The sequence below is a fragment of the Trichophyton verrucosum genome (genome assembly GCF_000151505.1).
Source record: "Trichophyton verrucosum HKI 0517 chromosome Unknown contig00829_1.f1.exp, whole genome shotgun sequence".
NCBI classification, from domain to species: Eukaryota; Fungi; Ascomycota; class Eurotiomycetes; order Onygenales; family Arthrodermataceae; genus Trichophyton; species Trichophyton verrucosum.
In genome coordinates this window covers 27,711-43,492 of record NW_003315239.1, presented here as the reverse complement: position 1 = coordinate 43,492, position 15,782 = coordinate 27,711, and the positions used below count along the sequence as shown (strand labels likewise).

The 15,782-nt window shown below is 48.0% G+C and overlaps 6 protein-coding genes across 6 annotated transcripts; 3 read left to right on the top strand and 3 right to left on the bottom strand.

Moving 5' to 3' along the window:
* Window positions 1-1,215: 1,215 nt before the first annotated feature.
* Window positions 1,216-1,416, bottom strand: TRV_06886 (uncharacterized protein; the record flags this gene model as incomplete). Its single annotated transcript, XM_003019061.1, has 1 exon — window positions 1,216-1,416. The coding sequence occupies one exon, from the start codon at window positions 1,414-1,416 to the stop codon at window positions 1,216-1,218; it is 201 nt and encodes a 66-aa protein (XP_003019107.1).
* Window positions 1,417-2,472: 1,056 nt separating this feature from the next.
* Window positions 2,473-3,179, top strand: TRV_06885 (uncharacterized protein; the record flags this gene model as incomplete). Its single annotated transcript, XM_003019060.1, has 2 exons — window positions 2,473-2,561; window positions 2,591-3,179. 2 exons carry the CDS (start codon window positions 2,473-2,475, stop codon window positions 3,177-3,179), a joined length of 678 nt encoding a protein of 225 aa, XP_003019106.1.
* A 1,550-nt stretch (window positions 3,180-4,729) lies between these two features.
* TRV_06884 (uncharacterized protein) lies at window positions 4,730-5,143 on the bottom strand (the record flags this gene model as incomplete). The annotated part of the gene is made up of 1 exon (XM_003019059.1): window positions 4,730-5,143. The coding sequence occupies one exon, from the start codon at window positions 5,141-5,143 to the stop codon at window positions 4,730-4,732; it is 414 nt and encodes a 137-aa protein (XP_003019105.1).
* A 1,097-nt stretch (window positions 5,144-6,240) lies between these two features.
* Window positions 6,241-7,577, top strand: TRV_06883 (uncharacterized protein; the record flags this gene model as incomplete). Its single annotated transcript, XM_003019058.1, has 4 exons — window positions 6,241-6,302; window positions 6,455-6,695; window positions 6,748-6,864; window positions 6,918-7,577. The coding sequence occupies 4 exons, from the start codon at window positions 6,241-6,243 to the stop codon at window positions 7,575-7,577; spliced, it is 1,080 nt and encodes a 359-aa protein (XP_003019104.1).
* Window positions 7,578-8,309: 732 nt separating this feature from the next.
* Window positions 8,310-10,173, bottom strand: TRV_06882 (uncharacterized protein; the record flags this gene model as incomplete). Its single annotated transcript, XM_003019057.1, has 3 exons — window positions 8,310-9,265; window positions 9,317-9,695; window positions 9,745-10,173. 3 exons carry the CDS (start codon window positions 10,171-10,173, stop codon window positions 8,310-8,312), a joined length of 1,764 nt encoding a protein of 587 aa, XP_003019103.1.
* A 1,534-nt stretch (window positions 10,174-11,707) lies between these two features.
* Window positions 11,708-14,805, top strand: TRV_06881 (uncharacterized protein; the record flags this gene model as incomplete). The annotated part of the gene is made up of 4 exons (XM_003019056.1): window positions 11,708-12,290; window positions 12,349-12,713; window positions 12,902-13,591; window positions 13,642-14,805. 4 exons carry the CDS (start codon window positions 11,708-11,710, stop codon window positions 14,803-14,805), a joined length of 2,802 nt encoding a protein of 933 aa, XP_003019102.1.
* Window positions 14,806-15,782: the final 977 nt, after the last annotated feature.

Here is a 15,782-nt window from a genome sequence, read left to right as displayed (position 1 = left end):
TTTGCGGGTTTCTATTCTTATCTTCTTCTTCTTCTTCTTCGCTCTCTCTCTCTCTCTCTTTCTTTTTTTTTTTTATTTTATTTTTGCACATACGAAACATGCTGCTTACTCAGTCCATACTTATATCGGACGAGCAAAGTCCGGATTATCGACGTAACAGCTGGGGTTGGATGGATGGAACAGCAATGCAACGCAATACAACTGGAGCAGCCGGGATGGGATGGATACTGAAAGGACGGCAAGAGGGTTCTCTCAGGGCTATGGACGAATGGGCAGGAGGAACCGGTGGAGTGAATCCGATTGTTCGTCTCCAACCTCCGTACACGTAGCGTTGCCCTAAAATCATGTCCCAAGTCAGCATCCACAACCGCATCCACAGGGCTGGTGCAAGGTCGGTGTGTTAGGCGGTCTGTTTACACCAGAAAAAATAAACAAACAGCACGCGAAGGGTGGGAAAATTACCCCCAAGACCTCCCTCCCCTCCCGCCCTTCTTCCAAGAACCACCATGTCCGGTCGTTGTTGGCGTTGGCTCGGGTACACCGCCCTCAAGCCCTTGTTTTCTTGTCTCTCAACGGAGTATCCGTAGTCAGTCGGCAACTTAGCTTGACTCTTAGCGGAACTCAAGCTCGCGAAGGTCAAGAAGCTTTTGGCCGGACACAGTATGGAGTAGCGTGCTCAGATATCGGTGAGCAGTTGCCTACAGGGACAATCCCATCTCAGTCTTGCCCTCGCCCTTCGGGCCAGTTGACGGTAGATCGATCGGACGGGTGGTTGGCGATAGTCTCATGGCCACCCGACGCCTCTTCCCTGACTGTTTTTCTTTTCCTCTCTGGTTTCTTTTTCCATTTTCTGGGGTCGTGCCGTCGATAGTCGGACTCGTACCTTTCATCAGACAGGTCGGAGCAAAAAGATGTAGAAGTCTCTTATTTTTATTTTTATGTTTATTTTTCCTTTGATTGTCTTAATAAAAGTACGGAGTACTCCGCAGAAATCTGACTTGGTGGTCCTCTTTATAACAGCACTTTAGCCGACGAAGCTGAGCAAAGAGCACTGCACGGGAGATGGAAGTACTTCATAACGGAGTAGTCTAGGGTCGAAGCCCGCGCCTAGTCACTCTTAGATCGTCCAGACTTGCCTGAACCGCCATGAAGGAGTACAAGTAAACCCATAGCGTCAGAAGACAAAACCCTTAATCTTCAATAGACTCTTGCAAATCACCATTGACGGTTCCAGCTGCCTTCCCCTTCGACCCAGCCACGAGCCTTCTTTCCCCCCGCCTCCTCCTCGTCCTCCTTCTCCCCTCCTCCAGAGAGACCTCCATTCCGAACTATATCACTTTCACCGTCAATCAGCGGTATTAGTCCAGTTTCACATCTTTCACCCCCAGGATCATGCAAGCAATGCAGTGTTGCCATCAATCGACCCGCTTACTCCTGCAGCAGAATATCACGAAAGGTGGCGGATGTGCTAGGGCAGATAGATAGACCCTCTGAGATCAAAATGTGAGATAACGTTGACGCGGGCTGATAGCAGGTCTAGATACCGTCCACGACCTGGTCCTGGACCACGTCGTGGAGAACGGGGCCTGCAGCTGCATGGCCTGGTGTAATGCAATGCCATAGAGATAATGCGCTTGTAGCATGCATTCCAACTTCGCGGGTGGCGCTTCCCTTTTTGTTTTTTTGGCTTCGCCTGTAACTAGCTGGTCAAAGCAGGCCAGCCTTTTCTACGGCCTTCAAAGCCCGTTCATCGTCTCTCGTCTGTGAGAGTCGACATACACGCATACACGGCTGAGTAACTAGTTATGGACGGCGTTCTCTGTCCCTGAGGCAATTGGCACGAGCGTAGTACCGCATGTTTTGAGTGAGATGGGTACTCGGTTGTATCGTCTGGCCTTGCTTCTGGGCGCTGGCATTGATTGTTCCTCTGGAAACAGAGGAGGGGGGTATCTTCGATGCCACCAGGTAAACAAGAGCCCTTGGCTTCACTGCACCGTCCCGAACAGAGTCCTCTGTGCTCTGTGCTTCGTAACTCTGTGCGCAGGCTAGCCCAGCAGCTGGGAATATACAGGGAACGGCAGACAGAATCGAAAGATACCAGGCCCTCTACTCCGTAATTAGCTGTGACGCTCAGGAACCAGAGCAGTGGTCCGTATCGTGGGCTTTTGAGCAGCTCTCCAGCTGTTGCCATGGCATGCAACAGCCCGTCCAGGAGACTGGCTCTCATCTCTCAGCTGTATCTAGTCGAGTGCCTTGTTGTTGAAAGTGATGATGTTGACTGGCGTTGTTGATGTTGATGCGTTGTCGTTGTCTCACGGCGAGCAAGGATCCGCCTGATGAAGTGCCAGCTCTGCCCAAAAAGGGCAATTCTCGACTTCATCTTCAACTTCATCTCTATCTCTCTGTGAAAACGGCCAAAACAACCCAAGGAACTACGGAATTCTCTCCTCTCTACGGAGTATAGTCTTCACGATGGACCGTCTCTCTGACGAATTGCTCCTGCGCATCTTCCGCCTAGCCGCTGACTTCCCCCTTGGTGATGGTGATGACCGTTTGAGCACGTAAGCACGTACGCCGGCGTCTCTCGAAGATGGCAGGCCATCACGGAGACGGAAAACTTCAGTGCTTGCTCTCTAAGCGATGGTGAGATAGGCCGTTTTGCAGAGATGCTGCGCCGCGTCCCTGCTAGACGTAAAGCGCTTCGGAAGGTCCATTTCATGGTAGTAGACCTCGGTGAACCGGAAGTACACGTGAGTTGGGATGATGATTGCTACGACGGTGAAGATGAGGCAGAGGAGAGCTCAGTCTTCACCGTGGCGGTATTCCAGCTGTTCGATGCTCTGGGCCAGGGGGACACAAGCACCTATGCGCCGCTAAGTTTGGTGTTTGACATCGACACCGAAACGCATCTGAACGGCTATGGCGAGCGTTGCTTGAGGCTTGTTTCCCTCCATGGGGATCAGAGGGCTCTATCAACTCTTCACAATGTGGTCTTAATCTCAATTGCACACCCGAGTCGAAAGGTCCATCCTGCTGCAATGGCAACGATATTGGCAGCTTTGTCCAGTGTAAAGACCGTTGATATACCATTTGAATCCAAAGGTCCCCAGTCCAAAACATTGCGACTGTCAAGGACCCCGCGTATCCACGGTATGTATACTGAAAACTACCGCTTTTAAAATTATACCAGCTATATCAAGACTAACAAAGCTATTAAGCCATCCACAAATTGTTGGAGACATCCAGCTTTTCTGCGTTACAAAAACTAGCACTAAATTAACTCGTGGTCATCTCCCTTAGCCGGGATAAATCGAGCTCTCCATAAGCTCTCCCAGACTGCTCCTCTAGTCACTCTGTAACTTGTTGGGGACTGGTTTCTATACCCAGCACTATTCTGGCTTCTAAGCACGTCTGATTCCGCTGGGAAGCCATTCTGGCCAACCCTGCAGACCGTCCATATCAGAGTCAACACCAAGCTTCCGCACAAAATTGTACGTTAACCTCACCATATAAAAATACTAATTACCAGATGAATCATCAGTGCTAATAAATCTAATGGTAGCTTTGACTTTTTCAAGTATGACGAAGGCCGCAGCTATGGAGGGGACATGTCCCAAGCCCCAGTAGAACCTAAGGCATTCAATCTTCTTGTCTCTTCCATATCAAGGGCTGTCCTGCAAATGCCTGCTCTCTGGGTTCTGATGGTGGGAATCGGAGCACGCGGCTTTCGTGGGTTTCCTAAACTATGCTGGAACGATGGGAACCACAACATCTGGATTGAATGTCTGGATTCGGGTGAGAAATCGGCTGTCCTGCGCTACAGAGTACAAGAGATGGACCGCAGCCAGATAGATAACGAGGAGAGGGTCCAATCGTCGCGACGGTGGAGAGTCTGGCTTGGGGGCGACCTTATCCCAGCAGACTGGTCCCCATCCCAGGAGGTGCGCGAGTTATGGAAGCAGTTTGTTGGACCGAGTGGAATTACGAATGTGGAGGCATAGCAAAAGCTCAGCTTGCTGCTGTTCTGACGCCTCCTTACCTGCACGGGCTTCGCTGGGAGTATGGTGTGTCCTTCAGCTAACTCCTGTACAAAGACTAATGATCCAACAAAGTGAAGCAAGCTGCAAACACCGAGTGCCAGTGCGATTCTCCTTTCACCCAACTAGTTTGCTGCACCTAAAATGAGTTAACCTGCTGAAAACAAAGGCTGCAGTTGCAGTACAGTGGGAAAAAATACGGAACGCTGTAACTTGTCACATCTTTCACCATAGAACTCTGTATTACCGCCACTATGGCACCGGGTGAGCTGAGCAGCGCCCATGATATGTCTTCCATATCGTGTCTAGTGCAGCAGCTAAAGGGCCATACTTTCACTAGAACGAGTCGATAGCGATGCAGGACGACTAGCGAGCGAACGAGTCATGTGGCCCTCGTCCTTTGCTCGTCCTATTTTTCCCTCTTATCCCATCTTGCTCTCCTCGCTCGCTCTTCCACTCGACTGCTGGGCGTGTCCGTGTCTGGCGTCCGTGTCTCTCTGACAGAGCATCCGAATGGCTGACTCCTGCGGTGGCTTTCATGCTGTGGAGCGTGCGTGGTTGATCCGTTTGTTGATCTACCGTCCTCCTCTTCCTCCTCCTGTTGCTGCTGCTGCTGTCTCCTTAGGCTGCCAGACTAGCCATGTCGATATGGGCTGGTATGTCTATGCTGGAGAAAACCATAACTCACCCCATCAGCCATCAGCCATCTCAGCCCTCACACAGACATTTTGATAATTACACGCTACTGTGAAGGTACGGACGGAAGGCCCCGTGCATGCAAGATACCTGTTCCCACCCCCAGCGAGTGTCCCTGTCTGGTGGTGCTTGATGAGAACGGATGTACGGAGGAGCTCGCTTTGCTTTTTTGCAGATGCAAGCCGCCAGGATGTGATCTGCCCCCTTTCCCCTTTCTCGAAGGCAGCAGAGATGACAGGAGGAGGAGAACTGAAGAGAAACCGGCCGGCCGATAAATTCTGGCTCGCAGAGCTGCAGAAATGAAGTCTCTCTTCGGCCATCAGAAACCCTGGTTGGACGAATGGTGTTTTTTTGCACTCCATACGGAGAACTGCACTCCATCCATCATCATCCATGGATGGTATCCGCATGGACTTGCTGGTTTGAGGCCAATTTGCTCGTTATCATTGATATCCCATACGACAATCCCTCATACGCGTCCACTTGTCGGAGTAGCATGGGTTTCAACCAATGCTTGAACGGCGCGGATGCAGTGGAAACTGAACTGAGGTGTCATCGCTGCCTAAAACTCGAAGGTAGCGCGATAGGCGGCCCTGTCTCCAGATGCATCTTGCTTCTTGGTCGCGTGTAAGGCGGCTTGATATATTCGGGGATGCTGAGTGGTGAGGTATATGCAGGCCAGGCTATTTTCCAGGATATTTGACAGGCTGTTTAGCAGGTTTTTATCCCATATATGCTGCATACAGGCTATCTCCTTCCATGACTTCCGCTGGTTAATATATACTTGCATATATGCATGCATATGCAATGCAAACAAAACCACCTCCAATCAGCATACTTTTCCCCGCTGTCCAGTAGGATACTGATGTGCCCTTTCTTTCTTTACCCTCTTTTGTCTCCTGGTCGAAATTTCGATTATTACTATCTCAGCCATTGTCCTATCTTGTCACACTTGATTGTTGGTTCTGCTATGGCTGAAACGCTGCAGCAATTAATATCTATCCAAAGTAAAGGAGTTAAGATTACTATGCAAATGTATCTATAGAAATTCTATATTCTAATCTACTCTCTTCTCCTATAGATTGATGCTACCAATTGGTTAAGAATCAATACAAGATGATACCCCTTTTAGTAGGCTGCTGATGTCTGCAAGAAGCCGTAGCAGATACAAACAGCTTAAGAGGGTCAAAGAGATCCTAACTGACACCAAGACACACTGTCTTACCCTGTGTTATTGCTTGTCTCTCTGATCAAACTTGATATCCTGAGAGGTTGCTTCACCATGAGGAAGATGTCCTCCTGTTCAACTTTGACAGAGGACATCGCATCGCCGAGGCCTTTGGCGACTAAGCAGGGCTCAAGACTTCACTGTCACTTCTCTTTCTTCTATTTATATCTTTCTCTTCAGCTTCATCTTCAGCTTCATCTTCTCTTTCTTCTCTCTGTTCATCTGCAAAGTCCGAAGACTGCAAAACCTCGAAGAGCGTAAGTCCGATACTCTGGCACCATGGGCAAACACGCCTTTCATTTCAAAAAGAACACCTTCAACTACGATGAGTACAAGCGCAAGTAAGTCACGCATGTCTATCGAGTCGGTGAGAAGACGCAGGCATCTAACAAGATCATGATGAAAGGCTTGAGCGAGTCTCCCTGCCAGACAAGTAAGGCCTCCCCCAGCAAGCAAAGGTCGAGAGGGTATCAAAATCTGACATCCAGCATAGGATTCTGTGCAAGATCTGCGGCAAGATTTGCTCCGCCAGCAAGTACTCCAAACGCCAGCTCGATGAGCTGCGCAAGGCGATGGCCAGTAACCCCAGCGTCAACGGCCTCACTCGTCCTGGCTTTGCTGGATGCCGTACGTGTATCAGCCACCAGACCGTAGAGCTCACTTGCTGCATTTGCGACAAGACCAAGTCCCTGGAGTACTTCAGCAAGAACCAGCGCTCTCCCCCTGACACTGCGGTATGTCTTCCCCCTCGTCTGGTATCACTTCGTTGCAGGGTACTTATTGCAGTACGTCCAGAGATGCACCAACTGCGTTCAAAGCCATCTCGATGCTGAGCCAATCGCTGAAGTCCTCAAGGAGATGGAGGAAGGCGAGGGTGGTTATGACCCTGCTACCGCACCGGAGGTATGCTCGTTTCGCCCCTTTTTGATGCTTCACGATTCTGACAATCGAACCAGACCGATGTGAAGGAAATCACTCACTTCCAGAACCTCTCCGTCAACGAAAACACCCGCCCTCGCATCCCCGTGGAACGCCAGCAGGTTGCCAAACTCAAGCCCCGTTCCGGCGTCCCTGACTCAGAGGACGATGTGTCCTTTGGCGGAGTCTGGGTTGAGCAGCAGCGTGATGGCAATGGCAACAGCACCGCTCAAGATGGTGCCAAAAAGGGGGCCGAATTAACAGCCTCTAACAACAAGGGGGCTGGACAATCTCGCAAGACCGCCCGCAAGACCGCCCGCAAGACCGCCACGCCTGCAGAAAAGTCTGCAGCAGAGAAGTCTACAGCAGAAAAGTCTACTGGAGAGATGTCCACTCCTACCAGTGGTGTCTGGAACATCACCACCAAGGAGAGACGTGCAGCCACGCCACGCAAACACTCGAACTTCGCAAAAGTCCCCGTAAGTAAAGGCTTGTCCTTGACTATCTCGCTACATCATACCATGACGTACAGCGTTTTTTTATGTTTCTTGCAGACCCTCACTAATGAACATCATATTCAGGGTGTCCGTGTTCCCAAGGACGAGGCTCCCACCCAGCGTCTGCCAGAGCCCACCGGACCAACCATCGACTTCGACGATGACTCTGATGACGAGTGTGGTATCGAGGCCTGGATCTGAGACGATACTCCATCAGTTGAATATCCTGGGTGTCAATCAAACATCACATTCCACTGACCCAGTTTTGATATTCCATATTATTCATATTTGAGCGGCCCTGAGAAGTTTGACCTCATGAGTACTCCGTAACGAAGGAACGAATGCAATGACACCAGCCCTGATCAACGAAATGTCCTTCGGCTCTTCTTAGTTAGCCATAGCCCTTTGGTAGTTAGAATTGAAAATGACATGAAATTAAACAGTTTCACAGTTTGCCACCGAAAGCTTGCTTTTATTTTTTTTTTTTAATTCTTTTTTTTTCCCTCGTAACTAGTTAGTTGGTTAGTTAACCCCCGTTGGAACTTTAGTGGGCGGGTCGGGCCTTGTACCGAATTACCCCTGAACAGACCAACTCGCACTATGGAGTCCTGTAACCAGCAATCTGGCAAGCCCACCTGCCAACCATAGCTGAGCTTACATCCTGTCTTAATTGCTCTATTATTACTTCGTATGTTTCCTTATGGTGGCGGCACTTCAATGAGGTCATGCTTCCGAGGTAAACAAATAAACAAACATATCAACATGTTGGGTAGCTAGTTACACATGGGCAGCCTGTGGTAGTGGGTAACATCATATGGTTATCCCAGTGTTACAGCAGATTGTTTTCTGGAAAGATTCTACAATACAATAGTTCACGGATAGCGCCAGGTGCCGGCTGTTCATAGTAGACGTACGGAGTACTCCGTATCAATATCAGTGGTCAAACGGCCAGGCAGCTTCCCATTCCTTGCGCTCCTCCTCGTTCTCTGGATACTTCGACATGAAGTCCGCCTTGGTCAGTCGAATGAGCTCCTTAACCTCGTCATAATCCTCGTGGTCAACGGTGCCGTCAACTCGAAAGAAATGCGATCCAACAGCCTCCTTGACATCTCCCATGATATTAATGCCATGGGCAGCTCCTTCACAGTCGCGATCAATGATTTTCAGTTCATCTGGCGTGAACTCATACGGGAACCCCCTCTTCAAATTGTTGCGTATGCCTGGGACGTCTTCCCAGCCCTTGCGGTATTGATCAGCTAAAATAGCAAGATATGCTGCTTCCCCGTCAAGATAGAGATTTCGGGCAAAGAGTAAAAGGGTAAACCTCGCTGTTTCGCGGAACTCGAGTGCTCGGAAGAGTGGTTCGATTCCCATGTGGAGGGTATTTCTCCAAAGGGAGACCAGTGCCATTTTCCAAAACAGAGACTCTGCTTTTCGTTTTTTCTCCGAAGCTATAAGCTCTTCGTCGTCTTCAAAGAGCTTTTGAATCTCCTTGATATCCGGGTGTTGTAGCAGGTCTCCGGTCATACGTGGCCCTTGGTACTCAAGGAAGTATGGTTCAATTGTATGATCATACAGGGGCGCTAATTCCGTTGTCTGCCAGTCGATGATTCCACAGATCTCAGATGGGTTATCAGGGTTAACAAATATGTTTTCTGCATGTAAGTCGTTGTGCCACAGGTGAGATCCCGTTATGGACTTGTCATCTGGAAGTAGATGATCGACAATCTCCATATATGCCTGCAACGCTCTGATCTTTTTCTCCTTTGAAGGACGATATGTTTGAGGTCCATAGAGTCCTATTGGAGATTTTGGTAGCTTTGGTATCTGTGTAATACATTCCATTTCTCTGTAGCCTGCTGCTTTTGCATAGTCCAATGGACTACCCCCTATGAACAATTAGTTTATTATGATCCAAATCCAGAAATGCAACGACCTACAAGGCCCTCTGTCAAACTTGACACTTGCTCTTCCGTCATCGAAATGTTGTCTGCTTGTCGATGGCCCAACAGTAAACCGGTCATCCGTTACCTGCTCGCCGTTTTTGTTCGTATATGTCAAGCTGGTTGCATTGGGTATGTCCTCCTTGTAGTATATACTACCATACTGGGGAAATGACGTCAAGGTCCAACCTCTTTGATAGCCTGCTATCTCCTTGACAATGTTAACCTTCATTTCAACGTCAAGTTTGTTCCACAATGTCTCCAGCTGCACTCCGGGTATCTTCTCCATTATGATATATTCTGCACCGACCGGGTTATCTGTCCCTGAGCTCCAACCAAGGACCTTAGGAGCTGGTGTCCCAAGTATATTTCTAACCTACCTGGCAGTTAGAATCACTTCATGTATAGGGTTGATAATCACTCACGAAGTCCATTGTTGCCACTTCAGATGCAGTGGTAAAACGGGGTATGCCAGCATTCGGATTCGGCACTTTGCCAATGACCTGGACACCGTCATCCATGGTCAGAAGCAAGGCCTTGCTGTACAGCCCATCCGCCATCTTCTCCACCCTGATGCACTCTCGAGTTCCAGGACCAGAAATCCGGGCTGCGGTCTTTGCTAACTCATTGACATCGAATTTGATGTATCGTTGTGCCAGCTCTTTTGCTTCATCACTAAGGAACCGAGAGCGTGTAAACCGGAAAAAGGTGTCATCTTTATTCCAGCACTGGTTTGAATAAAACCTTTTAGTATTTCCTATATGGATCTGCTGGATTTTCTGTGTTGTAGAGGCTGCGATCTGGATGTGGTGTTTTCCTGCAGAGATTGTCGGCCAGTGAAACTGATCCCGCATCCGAGCACATATAACGGTAGACCTTATCTTGATGAAAGCTTCAGCATCTTAACGGTTATGAACTATGCTTGAATAAGACGCAGGTATTGAATAGCCGACATCCCATGCCTAGCAAAATGACTTTAGACAGTATTTTCTCTGTTTCGGCTTGTCTATGCAGGAATTTGATACCCCAGCCACCACTGATGCACAAGGATGCCGATGCCACTCCAGAAGCCACTTCATTCTAGGACAACGATAGACAGCGGAATTCTGAATACCCTTCTGCTGGATATTGCTGGAAACACGGGAATGAATCCTTTTAACTACTAGTTACGGACCAGTCGGTATTTGGTTATGCCTTGGACTTCAAGATATGCCCCTTAGGTCAGCTGAAGAGATGAGACGCCAACCAAGTACTATTTCACTTAGAGTAAACTGTTTGGTGACCCCAGGCTTCATTTTCATACATATTTACAAGGTTGGTCTTTGCTATAAGGTTGAACTTGGACCTATCTTTTCGTACGAGCCTTGTTAACTTTCGGCAGGGGCAGTTTCTAGCTGCCTAGCTGCCTTTCCCAAGGCTTACAATAACCCATACATGAGGTTTTGTCACGTCTTGGGTACCATATATTGCAGCCCACTCCAACTCTAGCCTTATGAATAAACGTCGTTGAAAATGGGACCATTGGCAAAGGCCCAGCATTTTGACAATGGTCTGTGATCGAATCGAGCCACCTATCTAAAATTGATCAAAAGGATCCTGGGTTGGCATAAGTAAATATATGCTCGATTTGCTCGAATACGGAGTAGAAAATACCCATTGCTTCCATGGAGTCGGCTTGCTAACTAGCGATAGAGAGGGGAGACAACTCGCTCATGTTCATGTAAGTTGCTTTGCTGCTGAGACATTGAGAGGACTATCTTTGCTTTATATCCTTCCAGCCTCCTTTAAAATATTGGCATCCTTGGGAACTACGAATAGCCAGTGATACCCTTCGAATCAAATAGAAAAACGAGAGAACAGAAATATCTCGAGCCGATCACATACTTGGCCTGGCTTGGTCAGCAAGGCGCCTTGTATTCTAGGCAGCCTCCATTTGATGATCCCTGTCGGCATGGGAATATAATATGACTTTTTTTCCGCGCAGTTTTTCGAGTCCGAACGGTTGGGTGACATCCTTGATGTTATGCAAGTTATCACAGGGGAACATCGTATTTAACCGCATGCTTACTTCCTAAATATAGGAATTTTAAGCATTTCAATGACCTGATTTGTTGTCTATGATTAACACGAACATTCTTCTCTCGATGGCCAGTCTTTGAGGAAACCAATTGCTCTACAGCAAATCACCACGCAAAAGCAATTCGGGGTAACTACTCACGGGGGTTAGGGGAACCAGGTTAGACTCCGCGGACCACATTTAACAAACTATTGCGCCGACTCAAATATATAAAAGGGAACGAGAGCCTGGATGGAGTTATCCCTTTTCTATGAGGCATAAGCCTATTTGTTATTAAGCTAAACATCACATTAGCAAGCAGTTCCATCAAGATGGATTACTACTTATGGCTCTTTTTCACTATTTGCCTTTTGCGCATTGAGGCTGCAATTGCCATGTATGACCCTTGCTTGGTCGACGAAACCTTTCAGAAATGTCTGTATCCCAAGGCTCGTGGCTCTGTGCACTTCGAGTTTAAGCCACTGTTCCCCAAAGGTGTGGACTTTGTGTACGCATTCGACTCGGAAACTCAGGAGGACGCCGATCAGCAATATGTCCCCGAAGGTTCGGTTGCTGCACCGGATTCAAAGGTTGCATTCTGGTTGGAGTACCCGGAAGTCAACCTGAACCCAGCAGCGCATACAGAAACATACATGGTGGTGTTGGCGAACGAGAACTTTACCGGTAATCCGAGCGGAGGCAACAACGGCTGTGATGGACTTTGGGGAGCCAAATGTTCCCGGAGCCTAGCAGCATGGTTCAAAGCCGAAGTAGCGGGCGGGGCATATAGTCCCGGAGAGGCGATTAGCCAACTTAGAAGCTATTATGGGGGAGAATCTAGAACAGAAGAAGGGAAGCGTATATTGGAAGATACCGGATGCCCCGTTGGTTTCTTTAACGAGACTTTTGGATATGGTATGCCATCTATTTTTTTATTATAAAGATCTGCAGACAAGTAGCTCACGGTACCTAGGAGCTTTCGCTATTGAAAACGGAGAAGGTTCTAAGAACACTCTAATATATGCATCCGGAGGCTCCAAAGCTGCGTGGCTTATAGAGAAGATCTCTGCCACTGGGTATGACGAACAGATCAAGAAAGGCGTTGGTATGTTCGTTCTTCGGAAGCCACTGCAGGGTGACCTCTACAAAGACGTGAAAAATCTGCAGCTTGAAATGGCCTGCGTGAGAGCAAAGCGTCTGTCTGAGGAAGATAGCCCTAACCAGGGAGGTGATAATGGCATGTCTGGAAACGGCGGCTCTAATATCCCAGGACTTCACTCCAGCGGTGCTACCAGGCCGACATTCTCTGCGGGCTTAGTATCACTAGCGGCGGTTCTAGTATGGGTATCTAGCTAGGTATCAGCGAGGCCATGTACAGTAAAAAAAATGATACAGTATGCTCCATGTATCTCAGCAACAGCTATCTGTTGGTTAATTATACCTGTTGACAGAGCCCCAAATGCATTGAAATGGAAAAAAGGTTGAAGACTGCAGGTGGAGCTAAAATCAAGCACGTGATTCGATAGCTGAACTTTAACTTTAAACTTGAGGCTCCAACAGCCGCCTTGCTGGACTCTGTAACTATACATACTCCGCAAGGCAGCAACAATAATAATAATAATACGTCTTGTCGATTGTTGTTCAATACCCGCCATCTTTCGCTCTTCATTCCCCAATCTCCAGGCATGGCTACTATTCAAGATCTTCCGCTGGAGACCTTGCAGCAGATCTGCGACTTCGTTGCTTCTGGCTATAGAGCCTCCCTATATGATTTTGCCCTGGTATGCCAGCGATGGTCTCTGGCATCAAATGCAGTACGGTTTCGAGAAATCCGCCTAGTTGTTGAGAACCAGGGGAAACTAACTAAAGATTTGGATCACTTGAATGGTGTGCTACGGAGTACGTCAGGTTTTCGGTCCGTCCGTCGACTTGAGATTAAAGGGGAGCTCCCAGCTGATGTAAATACCTGGGCCCCAAAACGAATAAGGCAGGCTAAGAATTGCATGGTTGATACCGATGATGAGCTTGAAAGTGCGAAATATATCCCGTATACAAACCTTCTCGAGCTCCCAGAAGTCACTGTAGAGCTGGATAAGTACGGACTCCAGTGGCTCATTTCGTGGCCCAGCTCCGCGCCCTTCAAGACCTTGTCTTTGACTGCGCTAACCAGTTCCCACCATGCTTGCTGGATGTGCTACACCAAAGCCTACCCAGTTGTAAGCTTCACCTCCATAATTTTGGGCTGAGGAACCTTTATTCTTACAAGGGGTGGTCACGAGGCTTGGATAAACACGAGTACTCACTGGCTACTTCTCCTTCATTGCACTGCATTATCCTGCATTACGGATGGAATGAATCCGAAAGACTACTTGATTATCATGACATGGCTGTGGCTAGAATGAGCCAAGGACTGGCTCCAAGCCTCAGACATGTACAAGTTATTGCCAGTTCAATGTCACCGATCACATACAACAGGCGTGTTGAACACCGACCAAAACGAGATATATTCCCTAACAATACCCTAAACCCTGACGTTGACGTGCGTGGCGAACTCCACACCATGAAATTTAGCGGATTTTTATTGGGTAGACTTCAAGGATGGAATGAACGAATTGTCTTCTCGTCATTACGAGAGCTTATTCTGGACACCATCATAGACCCGTTCAGCTTGAAAGAGGCGAGCACGTATAATTTTACCTCGCTTAAGACCCTCGATCTACGCCTAGAGAGCGACAATTGGGACGAACATCCCTGGATGGACGGAGCGACAAGTGTCTTCCTTCGAAGCCTGCCTCCTCTGGTCACGCTTAAACTTACTGGGAATTTTGGCGATGACTCGCTCAAGGCCATAATAGACCGTCACAACTCGTTGCAACGAATCTGGCTCTTCCCTCGGACACAATCTCACTTGATGGTGACGGATTTTACCTTAACATTGGATACAATCCGGGACCTTACATCACGCTGTTCAGAATTGAGAACGGTCTGCCTTCTCATCCCACGAGTCCTGGAGTCACAAGACATGGCCGTATACCAGTCTATAGGCTGTCTTCTTCATTTGAAAGACTTGTGTCTGTACCTCGACTGTATTTGCTATCAAGACACTAGACCGTCTCCCACCATCGAAGACTATTTACCGCAAAATTTTGCAAAGATAAAAAACTCAGTTATGAATGCAGCTCTAAATGAGGATATTGCTCGCAATATCTTCCATGAAATTTACCAGGCTCAGTCCAGACGCAGGATGCCCGTTTTTAAACGGCTTAGAGTACAGGCTACGAGGGTGAAGCTTAGAAGAGACATTCCCGAGGACCTGGATAGGATACTCAATGTCAGCAGTCAGGGCTATGAACTTACTATGAACCCGACTCAAAGGCATGGTTGCTATGATATCATTAGTCAACGGTCCAGTCCCCGCATTTTCTGGTAAAGCCCGGGTAACATCTTCCTGAAGCCTCGATGTCTTACAAGTCCTGAAATTCCGGCATTGGCTTAGTTCCGCCACTAAGTAAATTAAAACGGAAGCTGTGAACCAGAATGGGAAGGTATTTGCTCAGTCGATTAGCCATGGCATCCTCTGTGGGGATGCCGCATATACACGAAGAGTGCTACAAAATGGTCCTTTGGCGTACGCCTACAGTGTGTGGTGCTCAAGGCTAAATCTATATCGGCCTCCTCGTTACGCAGATCTGATCTAGTTAATTAGTGGGCCGGCCCTTCCGTATGGTTGTCTTCAAAATCAACCAGTGACCAGCTTGAACACCACTGTTTTCACACACTCTAATCAAATCCCGTCTCCAATAAGCGTTGATGTGCTATACAGATCAACAGCTGTTTCACGATCGTGACATGATCCATATTTTAGACATTTCTTCCTGGATATCTAGATCTCATGCTGCTCTGCTTCCGGTGAAGCTTCTCTGGAAAGTCCCTTGCACACGCCAACGTCTTGCACATTGATATACTCAACAGCGCCACATCCCGATATTGGACTATCAGCCCATATTTCCAGACCCAAGAATACACCCTAGATCTTAAACATGGCGTTAAAAAAGAGGCATTCAATGCCTTAATGAGGAAATGCAGTAAGGTGATTGGTATGGATGGAGTTTGAGGCCGCTCTGGCTTCTATGGCTGAATTTCATATCTGCCTGTGGCTGTTTTTCATTTTATGCAGTATCACTATTTTATATTGAACTGCTTTTCGGGAAAGACCTGTCAACCTACCGGTAACTATATCGGCACATATCAGATCATGTTAATCTTGCGGCCTCTCCGACTAAATTGTATATGGATCAGCTTTTGTTTCTCCAAGCATTTCCAGATAATTTCAATACTATCATTTTTCAGAGCACCCATACCTACCCCTAGCATCTTCATTTACAAATCAGTACGTTGTTTTTTGGG